Raw genomic sequence first — 16,922 nt, 5'->3', positions numbered from 1 at the left:
GATGGATTAATAAAACGAAAAGCGAAGTTTGTTTTATGTGAGTGCGAATCATAGTTTTGTATAAAAGTGAATTAATGGATTGATGCACCTAAACGAAAAACTGAATTACGGGAAAAAAAACTTTTGGATTTGCTATGAAAATAATATTTATCACTGGCAAGGGGTGACTAAATACAACATCCATTTTAAATAAAAGTGACCTAATTTTTGTCCCAGTTAAACTATAAATTAATCACACCTCAAGCTGTTAAATTTGTCAACAAAAGGCTGAAATATTTTAATTCATTTAATAACTTTATTTGCTATTATGCATAACACATAGCTTATAAAATCCAACATCAAATTTATGTTGCTTCTAAAATTAAATGAATTAACCAGATATTAAAAACTAAACATTAACACAGTTATAAAAAAAAGTAAGAATAATTTAACAAGCATTTTTTTCCTCATTCAATACTATTACAGTTTATAAATAATACTCTATTGTCTAATAATCCAGGGAAGACTTTAAAACAATTAGGCTAAATTAGCTTTTTATCCCTAATATGGAAACTAGATGTCGATGTTGTCATGCATGCCGTAACAAATTTAAAAAGTGTGAAAACGAGCTAGTTATGGGACAGTTGTGTCACCTAGTAACAAGCAGATCCAATGTCAGCTGGTAAGCACAAATTCACTTGAGTGCTGAAAGACACGTGTGATCTACCGCTTTGAAATGAAACCTCAGATGCACCAAGTAAAATTAATGAGGTTTTCTGTCATCCTGCAGTCATAATAGAATATAATGAATGTAGCTTACTGATTAATTAACATGAACAAAAAACGTTCCACGCAGAGAGGCTCGACACATTTCACTTGACTGTTGAGAAGCAGCAGTTCAGCGAGCTTAATACTCGCGGGCGCACATTAACTTACAAAAAATTAAACTTACAAAAAAAAAGGGTTAAAAAACACGCTATGCACATTAAAGGAGTAGTTCACTTCCAGAACAAAAATGTACAGATAATTTACTCACCCCCTTGTCATCCAAGATGTTCATGTCTTTCTTTCTTCATTCGATAGGAAATTATGTTTCTTGAGGAAAGCATTTCAGGAATTATCTCCATATAGTGGACTTCAATGGTGCCCCTAAGTTTGAACTTCCAAAATGCAGTTTAAATGCGGCTTCAAAGGGCTCTAAACAATCTCAGCTGGGGAAGAAGGGTCTTATCTAGCAAAACTATTGTCCATTTTCGAAACAAATTGACAATGATATACTTTTTAACCTCAAACGTTCGTCTCGTCTAGCTCTGTGTGAAGTCTGTGTATTCCTTTTCAATACAGTTAGGGTATGTCGAAAAACTCCCCAACTTCCCCAACTTCAAAATCTCCTACGTCGCTACGTCGACATACCCCAACTGTATTACCCCGGATTACACAGACTACGCATGCGCATCGCAGAGACGAGACAAGACGAGCATTTGAGGTAAAAAAGTATATAAATTATCAATTGTTTTGCTAGATAAGACCCTTATTCCTCAGCTGGGATCGTTTAGAGCCATTTCAAACTGCATTTAAACTGCATTTTAGAAGTTCAACCTACAAGTAGGGAGTCACGTTATTGAAAATGTAAATTAATCTAAAATGAAATAAAATGAAATAGTAGCTATGCTTTTATACAAAAAAAGTGACTCCAAAGGTGAGATATTGTATTTTACACAATGAGTACATCCACTTTTATAACAGAGGATATATGACTCCAGCTATTTATAGAGTAATATTTAAACTATTCATAACTGATGTATCATCAACATTTCCTTCGGTGAATGTGTTCTATATAGGCATACAACCTTAACAGATCTTATATATGACTCCAAAAATAAATGTACCTGCTTTTTATGGTCAATAACCTTTGTAGCCTACATAGGTGACGTCAAAATTATTTGTACAGTGCTTTTCACAAATAAACACTGTTTTAAGGTAGCTCAAAAAACATGACGTTAATGTTTATGTGCAATATCTTAATATCATGTCTTAAAAATCACATAGAGCTGAGCGATAATACAAGCAATCATATAGTTGAGATATGCCTATATCAGGCCTATATCACCCTGCTCATTTGTAAATTTTGTGGGTCTGGCTTCCAGTCTCTTCCGCGTCCAGCTATTTTTAGCTGTACAAAACACATTTTGCTGCTTGATATTACAAATTGGTGTGTCTTAAAGTATTATTTTATTGTATTATCTTAATTATGAACATACTGGTTTATAGTGCAAACAGTTTTACCGTTTACTGCACCTTGTTGTTATTCTCATTATTTCCCTATAGTGGCTAATGAACTGGAATTCTTGTCCATAGGTTTAATTCTGCATTAAAGAATAAGTTGGATAATTACTAAAAAGCTGTCACTCATCTTAGTTAAGCACTATCTCACAAAGTTACGTTATAATTAATTAAGTTCTCTACGCTGCATAATGAATCTCTTACATCTTGTCTACACTTTGTTATAATGACATGATTTGTGGCATGCTAAACACGACACCTGAACAAAACAGAGATTTTCTTACTATTTCAGTCAGATTTGTGCAATGCTCAGACGCTGTTTACGGATTTTATAAGATTAAATGAAAAGTGCCGTAAGCTGAATCCTACCTGTCGTAAAAAGTCAGTGACTTCTCTTTTAAAACACCTTTTTTAATGGTAAACTCTAAAAATAGTTCAATCCAAAAGTATTGTTTAGTGCAAAACAAAAATGTTGAAGATTAGCAGATAGGCTGTCGATTCATTAAATGATTTTAAAGCCATTTCCTCCAAAAAGCTGTTTATTCAGCATAGTAAAGCCTCTCCTCCATTGACATCCATTGAAAAAAATGCCAAACCAGAAGCGTTAGCTTTAGCCGTTATGCTTTTTCAGCTAATGGTTGCAGGCTTGCCTTCTAGTGGCTTTGGAACAAAAACTCCAGCAATTTAAACAGTAAGTGGATTCTAACGTAAAAACACCTCTGATTGGCTGTTGCGTTCAAGAAATCAACAGATATGCCTGTGATTGGCTGCACTGCTCAATGCAGCATAAACATGTTGAAACAGAAATTAATTTCCAGAGTGTGCAAACCATAACGCACTGAATAGTTTGCCAAATCTGCAATGAAATAATAATTGCATTATTATTATTACGCAATATTATTATTGCAATGACAATAATTGTAATTTTGTGACAAACATGCACTTTACGTGAGTGTACTGTATGTATACAGATAAAGTTGGATATATGTGACCCTGCACCACAAAACCAGTCATAAGTAGCATTAATATATTTGGAACATTAGCCAACAATACACTGTATGGGTCAAAATTATAATTTTTTTTATGGCAAAAATCATTAGGATATTAAGTAAATATCATGTTCCATGAAGATATTTTGTAAATATCCTACCGTAAATATATTAAAACATCATGTTTGATTAGTATGCATTGCTAAGAACTTCATTTGGACAACTCTAAAGGTGATTTTCTCAGTATTTTGAATTTTTTTGCACTCTCAGATTCCAGATTTTCAAATAGTTGTATCTCAACCAAATTATTGTCCTGTTCTAACAAACCATACATCAATGGAAAGCTTATTTAATAATTTATTATGTATAAATCAATTTTAAAAAATGGACCCTTATGACTGGTTTTGTGGTCCAGGGTCACATATCATCGATTTTAGATAGATAGATAGAAAGATAGATAGATACAAGCATACTTGATGAGGTAATTTGACAACTACTGAAAATTTTTATGATGGAATAACACCTTCTGTTTCACATACTGTTTTTAAAAATACTAGGCAGTACACAGTGTATACTGCCTGGTAAGCTAGTATCCTGAGCATTGCTAAAACCACTGGACTTTCCCTGGTTTCCCAGCTGTGGCAGAGGTTCAAGAATGTGTACAAAAGCTGGCAGGGAACTGGTAACACATTACTAATGACTCACATTGGTAGTGGGGGCATGAGCACTCTGTACAGGATTCTAACCTTAAAATACACCATATTTCACATCTGCGAATGTTACCTTCTTGAGTTTGACTCATCTTAAGTGTCTGTAAACAGTAACAGTAACTACACAGTTTACCCAAGGGGTCACGGAGTGCAAAAATTAGATTCTTTGTGGACTGGCCAGTGCCATGCTGACCTTTAGACCACCTTGATGTGAGGGTAGTAAAGGCTGTAACTGAACTATGGCATTCACTATGTGAAGAGACTGAGTCATTCTGAATGCTCTGCCAAACTACAGTTATTAATAAACTGCCTGTTGTTGGTGTGTGAACAGCAATAACATCCTGATCAAACAGAAAAGCAAATACCTGATCAATCTGGGTTGTATGGCATTAAGCGTCAATGCTCAAAACACATTTAAAACTGATCAAGAAGAAAATGGCTACTTGATGCACCTGTTGAACAAAACGGGGCGGTGACGTGTTTAAACAATGAACGTATAAAATTCCACCCCCCCATTATACTTTGTCCTTTTTTTAGCATGGAAACAAGAGAGCAGCTGCCCTTCAGTCTCCCACCAGCTCTGACCAGCTCCTGTTTGTGACAGTGAGTTATCTTTATCTTCATCTTTAACTCTCAGACTTAGGAACATATTCAGGCTGTCATCTCTCTGACTCACATACTAAATCAACAGCACCCTTCACAGGCTCACAGCTAGCACACTCATTTCATCAAGTCATGGCGGACAGAAAGGACAGCAAGACCCCCAGTAAAGGCGGTGTGATAAAGAAGAAAGAAAAGAAAGTGGAGAAGGTAGAGAGTAAACCTGAAAAAGAGAAAGAAAAGAACAAAGACAAAAATGAAAAGATGACTAAGAAGCCAGAGAAGGCCCCAGAAAATCAGCAAAAAAATGAAGAGGCGCCTCAAGGAAATGGGGAGGTAGCAGAAGGAGCCGAACGACCTGTCAAAGATGAGGAGTTTGAGCTGGAGCCTATGGAGCTGCCTCCGTTTGAAATCATTGTAGGGTACGTCAAACATCTTTCACTTACACATCTGGATCCCACAGTAATATTTTCAGCAAGAACCGTGGTACACCCTCAGGAAAAAAAATGTAGCTTGTCACTGGATCAATAGCTTTAAAGGAACAACTTTGTGCCTTATTTACAGTTCATACTTGTGGAAAATGCTTCCGATGTCCCATTTAAGTTACAAATTGATATGATTCTTTAGGGTCTTCATGAAATCTGCAAAACAATTTGGTTAAAATTCCTCGATGGTTGTGTAAAACAACACAATTTTTACCTTGTCAAAAACAGCTCTGTTCTAAGCAAGACGTTTCGGTGCAAGTCTCTTTAAATGATAATGAGCTACTGCTCACTCCACCCTTCTCTTTTGTTTTTGTGTGTATTTGGTGTGTTACCATCAAAACAAAAACTAATCCATTGTGTCCTCAGTAGCTCTGGGGCCAGTTGCATAAACCCTCTATGTTAAGACAAAACTAGTCTGATAAACTAGCAGTTAACCAAAGAGTAATCAGTCTTATTTTTGATCCAGCTTCCTACATTTTTCTGTAACTGAATATAAAACATTAGGACCAGACATAAAGAAAAATGACTTACTTTTTGGGAGCAAAATGTTGGGAGAAAATGAAGATTGATATGTTCTGAACACACATTGAAAATGGTGTCAGTGGTCTCAGCTTTAAAAAGGTGTCATTTTTAAGAAAATTCTAATGATAATTAGCGTTTTGTGGCTCTATATTGTATTGCGACAGATCGCTGTAGCTCCTCAATACAAGCGGCACATGAAGCGATCATCTCTTCCTCTTTACTAGTTACACTCTTAAAAATTAAGGTGCTTTAATAGGTTCTTTACAGCGATGCCATAGAAGAACCATTTTTGGTTCCACAAAGAACCATTCAGTCAAAGGTTCTTTAAAGAACCATCTTTCTTACCTTTTTACAATCTAAAGAAACTTCTTTCACTACAAAGAACCATTTGTGAAACAGAACCATTTAAACCAGGGATAGGCACCGTCCAGTGGCGGCTACTGGTCTGTCAAATAGGGGAAGCTCATTTTCGGCCTACATCGTAAAATTGTCTATTTATTTATTCACAAGAATGTGCCTTATTGTTATAAGTAAGTCACAATGCAAACAATCGTAAAAAAAAAAGCTTTAGTTTTATTATGCAAAATATGATGTATTTTTTCTTTTAGTCAGATGCTACTATATAGTATAAATATTTTGCAATTTAAATAAGGTTATTATGGAGATTTATTTATTTATTTATTTCTAAAGTATTTTAATAGAAATATAAGGTTTCATTATGTTATGTTAAAATTTTTCAAGATTACTATATATATATATATATATATATTAATTTATAGTCATCCTCCATGTTAATATTTAATGTAGTAATCTATATATATATATTGATTACTACATTAAATATTAACATGAATGAATGAATGAACGATCTAAAAAAATATTAAACTCTGTAAAAGTGAAACAAGGAATGTGGTGTATAATTGTGTGAAATGTATGATGAAAATCAAGCAATTTCGCCAAGCAAATATAAAGAAATAGGTTGCAGCAGTTTTATTTCGACTGAACTTGAGAAATCCACGATGGGACTGAGCGCGAATAGCCTCAGCGATTCCTTATAGTACAAAATCGCTGTCAGTCAAAAGGAGATGCAATCTTTCGACAGACCCTCCAATCATCACGCAGAAGCTCGGAGTCCAGGCCAGCCCACTCCTCATTTGCTCCTCATTCACCCCCAGAGACGCTGAGCGTCCGTGGCGGGACATAATCGCAGCGTTTATCCAATGACCGTCTAGTTTCAAAGCACTGAAAAAAAACGTTCAAAGCAGCCCCATTGAAGTCAATGGACGCTGGGCTTCAACGGGGAAATGCACTGTGACGCTACGGGAATGTATGAGAAGAAAATCAAGTCAGCCGACCTGCTATATCTAACTGATTCTGAACGAACTCGTCTTTGAGATAAACGTTTTCTAACGCATTTTTAGTCAATAAAATGTTAATACAATAGTACATAATTTGACCATTAATTTTGTGACATTATAGGGGAAGCTGAGCTTCCCTTGCAGTCTTAAAGAAATCGCCACTGGCACCGTCGGTCCTGGAGTGCCTATGTTGGTAGTTCCAAACCTTAAAAAAAAAAAAAAAAAAAAAAAAAAAAAATACTCACCTGCCTGTAGCCCTAGTAATCCATAAGATCTTTTTTAGCTTATTCAGGTGTGTTTGATTAGAGTTGGAACTAAACTCTGCAGGTCATCGGCACTCCAGGACCGATGTTGCCTATCGCTGGTTTCGACAAAAAAGGTTCTTCTATGGCACTGTAAACAACCTTTATTTTGTGTATAGGACAAAATAAACATGAATGAACATCAAAAGGTATCTTGTTTCTGTGGAAATACATCAATACACACAATTTTTCAAGTTCAAGTCCATCAACGTTAATCTACTCTTCTGTCTGGTTTGTCGGACAAAAATGACGGATTCTGCATTTTGATTGTCAGATCGCCTGTCAAATGCAGCTAAAGTAAAAAAAATCTCTCCGAGCACAGAGAGGGGCAGGGCGAACAAAGCTCATTCACATTCCATCAGAAAGGGTTTATTTTTACAGAGCTCATTTTGACAAGGTAAAAGGCTGTTGTTTTACACTACCATTGACAATTTTTAGCCAAAGTATATTATAAACTTTTCATTAAGACCCTAAAGAATCATATCAACTTGTGGAAAATGGGCATCCGATGACCCCTTTAAGCCACGTAGTGTACATGAGGGCCAAAAAAGTTCATGGTCTCACCACTTACTACCTTCTAAACATAATAAAACTCAAGAGAAAACCCACCTGAGATTTCATAAGAATTTATTTAAACGAAGTGATCAATACAAGCCCATTAAGTCCATTTGAGGCCTATTAATGGCCACACAAAGAGAATCACTTCTTGTCCAAAGTTAATACATTCATTTGTTTAAAGCTGGAATACATTACACAACTTTTTCACAGATTTTTGCCTATATTTGCAGTTGGAGCAGTTGGAGTTGAGAGGTTTCACAGAAATAGTGCGTTTTCGTTTCCTCGTCTACACTGGTGTTTTCACTGCGTTACAGACAGTTCAGTCTCAGTCCACACTACACAACTCAAAACGAATGTCGCATGACCATTCATAATGAGCATGATGTTATTGTTTACATGATCATCAAGGTCAATACAGAGCGAATGTAGGCAGCCACGTCATTTTCAAAAGTCTCTGTTTTGGTCCTTTACACTGAAAGCCAACCCTGGAGTTTTCAAACTAAAATGGGGTCTGCAGCGTTTTTGAGGCTATGGCTACACTAGTGCCTTTTGCATTTTAAAACCCATAACTTTTGTTACAGTTACACCTATCATTTACACTACTCCAGTGTTTTCGACCCTTGAAAACTGAGACTTTCAAAAACACTGCAAACCCTAGTTTTAGTTTGAAAACTCCAGGGTTGCATTTAAGGTGAAACCGGACCAAAATGGAGACTTTTGAAAACAAAGCCATGGCTGCCCACATTCCCGCTGCGTATCCTTGATGACCATGTAAACAATGCATGCCTAGTATTCATGAATGGCCATGTGACATGCGTTTTCAGTTGTGTAGTGTGGACAGAGATCGTTTCTGAAACACAGTGAAAACGCTAGTGTTGATGAGGAGTGTTGATTTTAAAACACCATTTTAAAACGAAAACAACTAGTTTAAACAGGGCCTGAAAGTCCTGTTTTTTCCTCTGTAACCATTTACAAAGTCGTCAAGCATATGATGTTTTATAATCTGTTAAAATCTTCAGAAATAAAGTCACGTAGCATGCTCAAGCTTTAATCTAAGTCACACTTTCTCACAACAGATTGTGATAAAAGTCTTATTTTCAAATGTCCTCCTTCCTCCCACAGGGACAGAATGAACCCGACCTTCTTTAAATTCCAATTTAAAAACGTGGAATATTCCTCCGGGCGCAACAAGACCTTCCTGTGCTACCAGGTAGACATACAAGGAGGCTCTGGAGAGACAGATGGCCTTCGTGGTTACCTGGAGGATGAGCATTCGGGTTCGCATGCCGAAGATGCCTTCTTTCAACAGGTGCTGGCCTATTATGACAAGTCACTCCACTACACGGTGACCTGGTACATGTCCTCGAGCCCTTGCACAGCCTGCGCTGCTAAGCTCGTAGAGATCTTGCAAGCACGCAAGACGATTCGCCTCAATATCCACTGCTCCCGACTCTTCCAGTGGGAGGAACCAGAGATACAAGCCGGACTTCAGGCGCTAGTTAGGGCGGGGTGTAAAATACGCATGATGAGGCCTGTGGATTTTGCCTACGTTTGGTCTACTTTCGTTGAAAACGAGGAAGAAAACTTTACACCCTGGGAGGACTGTCAAGATAACTATGATTATTATGATGAAAGGTTGTGTGATATTTTAAAGTAGGGTAAGGAGCCGCAGCTGGCCTCTGATTAAGACTGTTACAGCCTGGCCACCGCCTTTAAGCAAATTTAGTACTTAAAAGCTAATTATTACAATGTCCCTGTAATTACAACAGCATTGTTTGCTCTGTCAACACTATTTGTCCTGTGAAATCACAGGATTGACTTTATTAACTGATTTTAAACTTACATAATGAATCCAAACCACACTTGTGCATAGTGTTTAGATGGATACCTTAAATATATAGGTGATTTTACCAAGTATCATTTTAAGAAAAATTTTAGAAGCTGAACATCTAGGTGTAAAATTAAAGCATGAAATTCCAGTTAACTAAAATACAGTTTGCTTTGCTCATGTTTAAATATTCTAATTTTGTCTTTTTAATTTTTGTTTTTTTAATATTTTGAAATGATATAATAAATAATGGCATAGTGAACAGTCTCCTTGTATGTAAAACAATTAAGATGAGTCAGTTTCCTATCATGAGCACAATCTAAGGAAAGCAGTATGACGCTGTTATGTTTTTCAATGCTATTTATAATATACTAAGACAGTGAATCACAACTGTGTTCTTGGAGTCCCCCCAAAACTGCAAATTTTCGCTGCGTCTCATTTCAAAGTCTGCACCCTCCAAAGGTCACATTTGTCTGCCTTATCTGTCGACCATTACATTCCAGAGACAGAAATGACTGTAATTATGCCTCATGAGGACTAACATAGAATTTTATAATGGTTGCTTTTCTGAAATGAGAGAGGTTCTGTGACGTATGCGGCTGACTAACGCGACCTTTGGAGGGCGCAGCTTTTGAAATGAGACAGCTTTTAAACATATCCATGACCAGGGTTGAGAACCACAGTACTAAAGAAACAATTGGAAATAAGGCAGAATAATTGTTGAGTTACTATTTATGAGACGTTTATAGTGCATTTATATTTGAGGTACACTTAATTTAGTGATATCTAATGGGAAAATACTAACTAGTAAGCATTATTTATCAAACAATCCAATGAAACTCACACCCTCTAGTGGTGAAAAGAACAGCTGTACAGTTTAGAGATACAACAGGAGGATGGAAAACAATGGAATCTAACTTAGGGGGGAAAACTACATATTCTAAGTGTATATAACTGGAACTTAAGAGCTTACATTTCCCAAAACAAGAATAATAAACACCCTATACACCTTAAAGTATGCTGTGAAATTCCATTGGAATAACAAGCCATCCTCCAACCATTCTTTAAGAACGGTTAAGAAATAATGTGAGTTGCAGACCTGCCGTGGTCTAGATTGAGTACACAGTGATGGAGATTTTTGTGTCCTTGAAGACTTCGGTGATAATGGAAGACACATTTTCCCATTTCAGTTTATCCAGGCCACAGCCAATCCTAGCAAGACAAAATGACATCAGTTGTATATTTATAAGAAAAGTTACCCTAATTCTTTACAAATTAGTATTTAAAATGTAATTATCAAGCTAGTTTTGAGTTCTGACAACTGCAAAATTATTCTTATTGTCATCTTCAAGTCTTTTAGCTAGAATCATATTCAAAATAAGAAAACTGACAATCAATATCTGGATTTAAAGGGACAGTTCACTCAAAAATGAAAATTCTGTCATTAATTACTCACCCTCATTTCGTTCCAAACCTGTAAGACCTTTGTTCGTCTTCGGAACACAAATTAAGATATTTTTAATTAAATTTGAAAGCTTTTGTTAAAATAGCAGTTCAACCTTAATTGTATGATGCTACAAGAATACTTTTTGTGTTCAAAGAAAACAAAAATAACGACTTTACTCTATTAAACAATTCTGTCTATGCAGGGTCAGAAAGCTCTTGGATTTCATTAAAAGTATCTTAATTTGTGTTCCAAAGATGAACGAAGGTCTTACTGGTTTGGAATTACATGAGGGTGGGTAATTAATGACAGAATTTTCATTTTTGGGTGAACTATCCCTTTAAATCAAAAACAACACTGTTGTTATAAACGTGTCAGTTTACCGAGGCATGGATATACTGTTAACGCCATTGGCCACACAGTGGTCCCTCATTGACATGAGGCTCATCCAGAGAATGTCATAGGTGGGTTTTTGGTAGTACTTTTTCTTGGTGACCTAGTGCAGGAAAAAAGTTGGAAAAGGCATGTTTTTGTTAACAAGAACAACGCTTGTGATGTGGAATAAAGTGATCTAAACACTACAGGCCATCTTACCAGGTAGTACACGAAACGACCAGATGTTCTAAGGACAGCACATTCCCCAGGTTTCTTCTCTGCAAAAAACAGAAAACAACAAAGAATACTGAGAACGAAATTAGTGTAATATGATCGCCACCTCTCAGTAATGATAATTCACACTCACGCTGAGCAAGAAGATCCTGAACTCGACCAAATTTCTTCTTGAAGAGCACGGCAATCCCTGCTCCCATGCGGAAGTCTTCACTGATGCAGTGCGCCAGGGCATCGGTGGGCGGACAGCTGAACAAATCCCCTTTCTTGTGCAGCAGCCGCCATCCTGAGCTGCACGGGAGCTGCAATAAACGAGCAAGACCACAAACCCAATCATAACAAGACACAAATCATTCCAGCCTCCAGACAATGGCCTGATAATGCATCCGAATTCAATTTTGCCTGTACCGCAGCCAACAGTCCAATTACATTTTGTTTTATTCTGAAAAGCCTTTTGAAATTCTTTGCCAATCCTTATAGAGATTTGAAAAGTATAACAGACTTTTAGAAGTAAAGTTAATCAAATGAAGACATGCTTACTTTCGCCATACCTTTATCCGCACGATCTTGTCCATAAGATGCCTTTGACATTTGAGCAGGGACTTGACTGGTATGAGTTTCTGTACAGACACATTTGACCTTGACTACATAAAGCTATTGAACATTTCCTGTGTTACTGTACAGGAGAAATATAGAGGTCATTTAACACACACAAACGATGGGACATGTTGTCACGCTATATGGCAAGTACTGGGGTATATCTGTTGTTGTTGTTGTTGTTTTTTTTAATTATTCTGACTTCAGAAGAATATACTAAATACTGAAAAACACAAATGGTATAATATGCAAAACTGAACAGTCATCTTCCTGTAAAATGGATAACAGTCAAACGCAAATTCAAGAAACAGCAAAAACACCGTTTTGGTCAACAGAAAATGCAATTATTATTGTTTAAAATTACAAAAAACAACCCTGTGATACCTAACATTTACGAAGAAATGATACTAAAACCTCTCAAACCTGTTAAAATCTACCTTTATGATTGAGCTGTGCTCTTAAAATCTTACTTATTTACTAAAATACGATGACACCGTTCCAGTGTTACAAACTAACTACATTCCCCTGTATAGCCTATAATGATCAAGTTTATAATCAACAGTAAGTAAATACAAATTGAGGTGAAGCAAACTAAGGTGTGTTTACATGTTTAAGTTAACCAACAGCCACTACTTAGACACGTCGAGTTCTGGCTACAGCTGGTCTGATAACTTACCACGACAAAAAAGATGATGTGTGTTTTAAGTCCCTTTAAACGTTCATATAAGTTCGAGGTCAACGACTGTGAACACATATACGACAAATAAACATGACGTTTCTCTATTGCTTTGAGTTCAGGTTTAAATTCATTGTATGGATAAGCTTGAGTGCCATCTAGCGTCAGGGAGCGGGAGAGCAGACTATTGTAAATCCACTGATAGACACTGAAGGCTGATAATGAATTAAGAGTTACATATAAATGAATATTATTTGCAGGGCAAACAGGCTTCTATAACTTATGCATTTGTTTGATTATTCATTTAAACAGTCTCATACATCAAGATTTAATGGTTATTCTACAACCATTTGCAGTGCAAATACAGATGAGATCAGAAGTTTACATACACCATGCAGAATCTGCAAAATGTTAATTTGACCAAAATAAGAGGGATCATACAAAATGCATGTTATATTTGATTTAGTACTGACCTGAATAAGATATTTCACATGAAAGACGTTTACATATAGTCCACATGAAAAAATAATAGTTGAATTTATAAAAATAACCCTATTCAGAAGTTTACACACACTTGATTCTTAACACTGTTGTTACCTGAATGATCCACACTTGTGTTTTTTTTTCTTTTTGTTTAGTGATAGTTGTTCACAAGTCCCTTGTTTGTCCTGAACAGTTAAACTGACCGCTGTTCTTCAGAAAAATCTCTCAGGTCCCACAAATTCTTTTATTTTTCAGCATTTTTGTATATTTGAACCCTTTCCAACAATGACTGTATGATTTTGAGATCCATCTTTTCACACTGAGGACAACTGAGGGACTCATATGCAACTATTACAGAAGGTTAAATGTTCACTGATGCTCCAGAGGATTCAAAGATCAGGGTAAATTTAACTTATTTTGTCTTCTAGCAAACATGTAAGTATCTTCTGTAGCTTTTGAAGGGCAGTACTAAATTAAAAAAAATGATATTTAGGCAAAATAAGAAAAATGTACATATCTTTATTCTGTTCAGAAGTTTACACCCCTGGGTCTTAATGCATGGTTTTTCCTTCTGGAGCATCAGTGAGCATTTGAACCTTCTCAAGTGATAAAACATCAGTGATGAGTTATGATGTTAATTTAATTATAGGACTTCTTTAATAAAATAGTCTGAAACAACTTTTAATATTTTGCTATAGAGATTTTTTGGGGGTTTTGGTACCTTGCTCCGTTTAAAATCAAATCAAAATAAAAATCAACGCAATCATTAAAATTTTAAGTGCTATTACTATACTTATTATTACTTATTATTATTAATACTACCATTAATTAAATTTAACACAACACAATAAACCCATGATTACCATTTTTTTCAAACACAAGCATAACTTCGTAATAAAAAAAATGAATTAATGGTACATTTAATTTATAATTGGTAAGTTTTTATTTTTGAGAAATTTACAAATGCAAACTCCTTTACAATTGAGACCTTCAAGAGACTTAATTCTTTACAATATTCAGGTATATTTACAAACATCAGATATGCCAATTTGAAACTGATCGTTGTTGTTCATGCTATATAAGTAATATGCCACATACAGAAAACTCAAGTGCACCTCATTTGCAGAATAATCATAATAGAAAGTCAGAAATCCAGTCAGTCACAAAAGTGAGCCTTCTACAGATCGTAACAACAAGAATGAAAGAAACAATAAAGAAAACATGAATATTTACACGCAGATAGAATAAATTCTGTTTGTCAAAAAAGAAGAAAGTACTGTTGGCTTAAATTCACTTGAATGAACCAAGACTAAGAGTGTAGTTGAGAAACTATGCATGCTCTCTATATGTTGGTTAAGGGGTAGGTTTATGTTAAGGGTTGTTTTGGTGAATATGGAGTTCAAAAGTTGGCGCTGCGGCGTCTTTGTTCATTGATCCAGTCCCCGGGGTTCACGTCCATTTGCAGCATCTTCATGACCCACTTGTCACGTCGTGCCCCGTCAATGAACTCATCCAGAGACAGTTCCCCTGAGGACACAGCAAAGAAACTCAGCATTAGCTGCTTTTTCAAAAAAGCCTTTGAGCAGAAAGCTAGAATTTTCCAGTTTGATTAATTATTAACATCAATGAACTTAAACAAGACTAGTTTTTGGTTTAACCATTAAATAATTGTAGAAAAAATAATGAATCATAGTAAGTTTTACCATCTCCATTCTCATCCACTAGCTCAAATATTCGGTCCACCACCTGATCTGGGGTCAGTAGGTTACACTCTTCATCGAGTTCACCATGGCAGGCTTTCTTTAGTCGGTAGATTGACTGTAAAAGCAAAGTAAAAGTGTCCAGTTTTTTACTTTGTATTCCTAAACACATAAATGTCATCTTTACAGTAATAATAAAAAGTATAATAGCATGTTTTCACACAAACGTCTTGCTATCACAGAGGTCATATGGATTAATCCTCACTAGTAAGTTTCAATGTCAAGGTGAAAGTTATGAAACAGGCCATGTAACTCTAATCTCAGTACACATGCAACCAGAGCACACCCAATTATGGTTTTTATCCTTTTTTCTTTCCTTAATTTGGTAAACCACAGAAGTATTATAACCTCAGTTGATGTTTAAGTCCATCTGACCATGTTGACAATATGTAAAGACATGGGAAATGATTACCTCCACAATCTCCTTGAGCTCTGTTTTGTCGATGCAGCCACTTCCATCCTTGTCGTACATTTTAAAGGTCCATTTCAGTTTGTGCTCCAACTTTCCTCGCAGCACTAGATTCAAGGCTGCAACGTATTCCAGAAAATCAATAGTGTTGTCCTATGAAGAAAATCAAAGGAAAGGAGGATTGAACTGTCAAAAAGCTTCATTTTTTAAATAAGCAAATCAAAGTGTATATTTATATTATATTATATAACTTACGTAACTGAAATTGAATCACTTACCCCGTTTTTATCAAAAGCACGAAACATGTTTTCTATATAATCAGCCGCTTCTGGGTTTCCAGTTACACCGAAGAAGCTCTTGAACTCGTGCATGAAGAGCGTTCCGCTTGGACATTCAACCACAAACTTTTTATACCACTCTTGCAGTTCAGCAACATCAATCTCTTTATCGTCCGAATCATCACTGAGTCGCTGACCCATGGCGAAAGATGACAATAAAGAACACAAGCTCTGCTTCTCAACAACAAATGTCCATTATCACATCTGTCAGCTTCACTGTCCTGGAGTTCTCTCTGATCCAGACATCCCAATAAACGTTTAAGCGCCGCAAACCGATGATACAACACCAAAATGTGTGATGTAGGATATAAATGTGTAGCTCCTTTAAAAATAGTAGAAGTTAAAATTTTCAGTATGCACCAAAGTGTAAAGGTAACCTCAACCTTTCAGTGAAGGTGCTCTACTGGCTTGGGATTCAGCACAAGGACTATTTTGGGTCACATGACTGCAAGGGATTATTCATATCAATCCATGTCTGAATCAATTAGCTTGAAACAAGATCAAGAGCTTTGAAATAACTCATCATTTAGTACACAGAGCGTTCTATTCCTCAATTAAGGTTCAAGGACTCCCTGAGGGTCTCATGTGAAAACGTTAACCACGACCTGCTTATTTTTACCTGTTAGATTTATTGACTTTTAAGTTCAAGGCCACCAAATACAGAAAATTCCTCCATTTAATTACTAAAAACAAACTCAAAAATGCATCAGTGAAACATATCGTCATATAATTTACTTCAATACACTATAACATCATAATTTAACATTGAGGGGGAAAAATCTCACGTTGGATCTTCCCCTGGGTGTCCATGATGGTCTTACAGGGGGTTTGATGGGATATACACTGTAAAAAAATGGTTGTATATAAAACAAAGATTATTACAGTACATTCTACAAGAAAATACTATTTCTTTTTCTACTTCAAACTGTCACATTTAGTTAAATGTGTTAATTGTGGTTTCTTTGTAATTATTTGTGGAATTTACTATTTCT

At 35.9% G+C, this 16,922-nt stretch overlaps 3 protein-coding genes across 4 annotated transcripts; 1 reads left to right on the top strand and 2 right to left on the bottom strand.

Moving 5' to 3' along the window:
- Positions 1–4,531: 4,531 nt before the first annotated feature.
- On the top strand, positions 4,532–9,845 carry apobec2b (apolipoprotein B mRNA editing enzyme, catalytic polypeptide-like 2b). The gene is made up of 2 exons (XM_051096715.1): positions 4,532–4,983; positions 8,909–9,845. The coding sequence occupies exons 1-2, from the start codon at positions 4,697–4,699 to the stop codon at positions 9,441–9,443; spliced, it is 822 nt and encodes a 273-aa protein (XP_050952672.1). The 5' UTR covers positions 4,532–4,696; the 3' UTR covers positions 9,444–9,845.
- Positions 7,839–13,084, bottom strand: oard1 (O-acyl-ADP-ribose deacylase 1). 2 transcript variants are annotated; one of them, XM_051096716.1, is made up of 6 exons: positions 12,941–13,084; positions 12,219–12,287; positions 11,801–11,969; positions 11,653–11,711; positions 11,442–11,554; positions 7,839–10,826 (listed from the first exon to the last, which is right to left on the bottom strand). In XM_051096716.1, the coding sequence occupies exons 1-6, from the start codon at positions 13,016–13,018 to the stop codon at positions 10,724–10,726; spliced, it is 591 nt and encodes a 196-aa protein (XP_050952673.1). In that variant the 5' UTR covers positions 13,019–13,084; the 3' UTR covers positions 7,839–10,723. The 2 variants fall into 2 exon arrangements, with proteins under 2 accessions (XP_050952673.1, XP_050952674.1); XM_051096717.1 differs by having other exon boundaries at positions 12,208–12,287; positions 12,941–13,022.
- A 1,343-nt stretch (positions 13,085–14,427) lies between these two features.
- guca1b (guanylate cyclase activator 1B) lies at positions 14,428–16,356 on the bottom strand. Its single transcript, XM_051095858.1, has 4 exons — positions 15,871–16,356; positions 15,596–15,745; positions 15,127–15,241; positions 14,428–14,950 (listed from the first exon to the last, which is right to left on the bottom strand). Exons 1-4 carry the CDS (start codon positions 16,069–16,071, stop codon positions 14,823–14,825), a joined length of 594 nt encoding a protein of 197 aa, XP_050951815.1. The 5' UTR covers positions 16,072–16,356; the 3' UTR covers positions 14,428–14,822.
- Positions 16,357–16,922: the final 566 nt, after the last annotated feature.

The sequence above is a fragment of the Labeo rohita genome, chromosome 23 (assembly GCF_022985175.1).
Source record: "Labeo rohita strain BAU-BD-2019 chromosome 23, IGBB_LRoh.1.0, whole genome shotgun sequence".
Taxonomy (NCBI): domain Eukaryota; kingdom Metazoa; phylum Chordata; class Actinopteri; order Cypriniformes; family Cyprinidae; genus Labeo; species Labeo rohita.
This window is presented reverse-complemented; position numbering and strand designations above follow the sequence as displayed.

Bases quoted from the DNA above. Each gene is read 5' to 3' on its own strand.
- guca1b (XM_051095858.1), bottom strand. From the start codon at position 16,071: ATGGGTCAGCGACTCAGTGATGATTCGGACGATAAAGAGATTGATGTT. The intron at 15,746-15,870 runs GTAAGTGATTCA...TTTTCTTCATAG, and splicing joins GTGCTTTTGATAAAAACGGG to GACAACACTATTGATTTTCT. The intron at 14,951-15,126 runs GTAAAACTTACT...CTGTGTCCTCAG, and splicing joins AGTGGATGAGAATGGAGATG to GGGAACTGTCTCTGGATGAG.
- apobec2b (XM_051096715.1), top strand. From the start codon at position 4,697: ATGGCGGACAGAAAGGACAGCAAGACCCCCAGTAAAGGCGGTGTGATA. The intron at 4,984-8,908 runs GTACGTCAAACA...TTCCTCCCACAG, and splicing joins CCGTTTGAAATCATTGTAGG to GGACAGAATGAACCCGACCT.
- oard1 (XM_051096716.1), bottom strand. From the start codon at position 13,018: ATGTGTTCACAGTCGTTGACCTCGAACTTATATGAACGTTTAAAGGGA. The intron at 12,288-12,940 runs GTAAGTTATCAG...GTGTCTGTACAG, and splicing joins ACATCATCTTTTTTGTCGTG to AAACTCATACCAGTCAAGTC. The intron at 11,970-12,218 runs GTATGGCGAAAG...CGTTTATTGCAG, and splicing joins ACAAGATCGTGCGGATAAAG to CTCCCGTGCAGCTCAGGATG.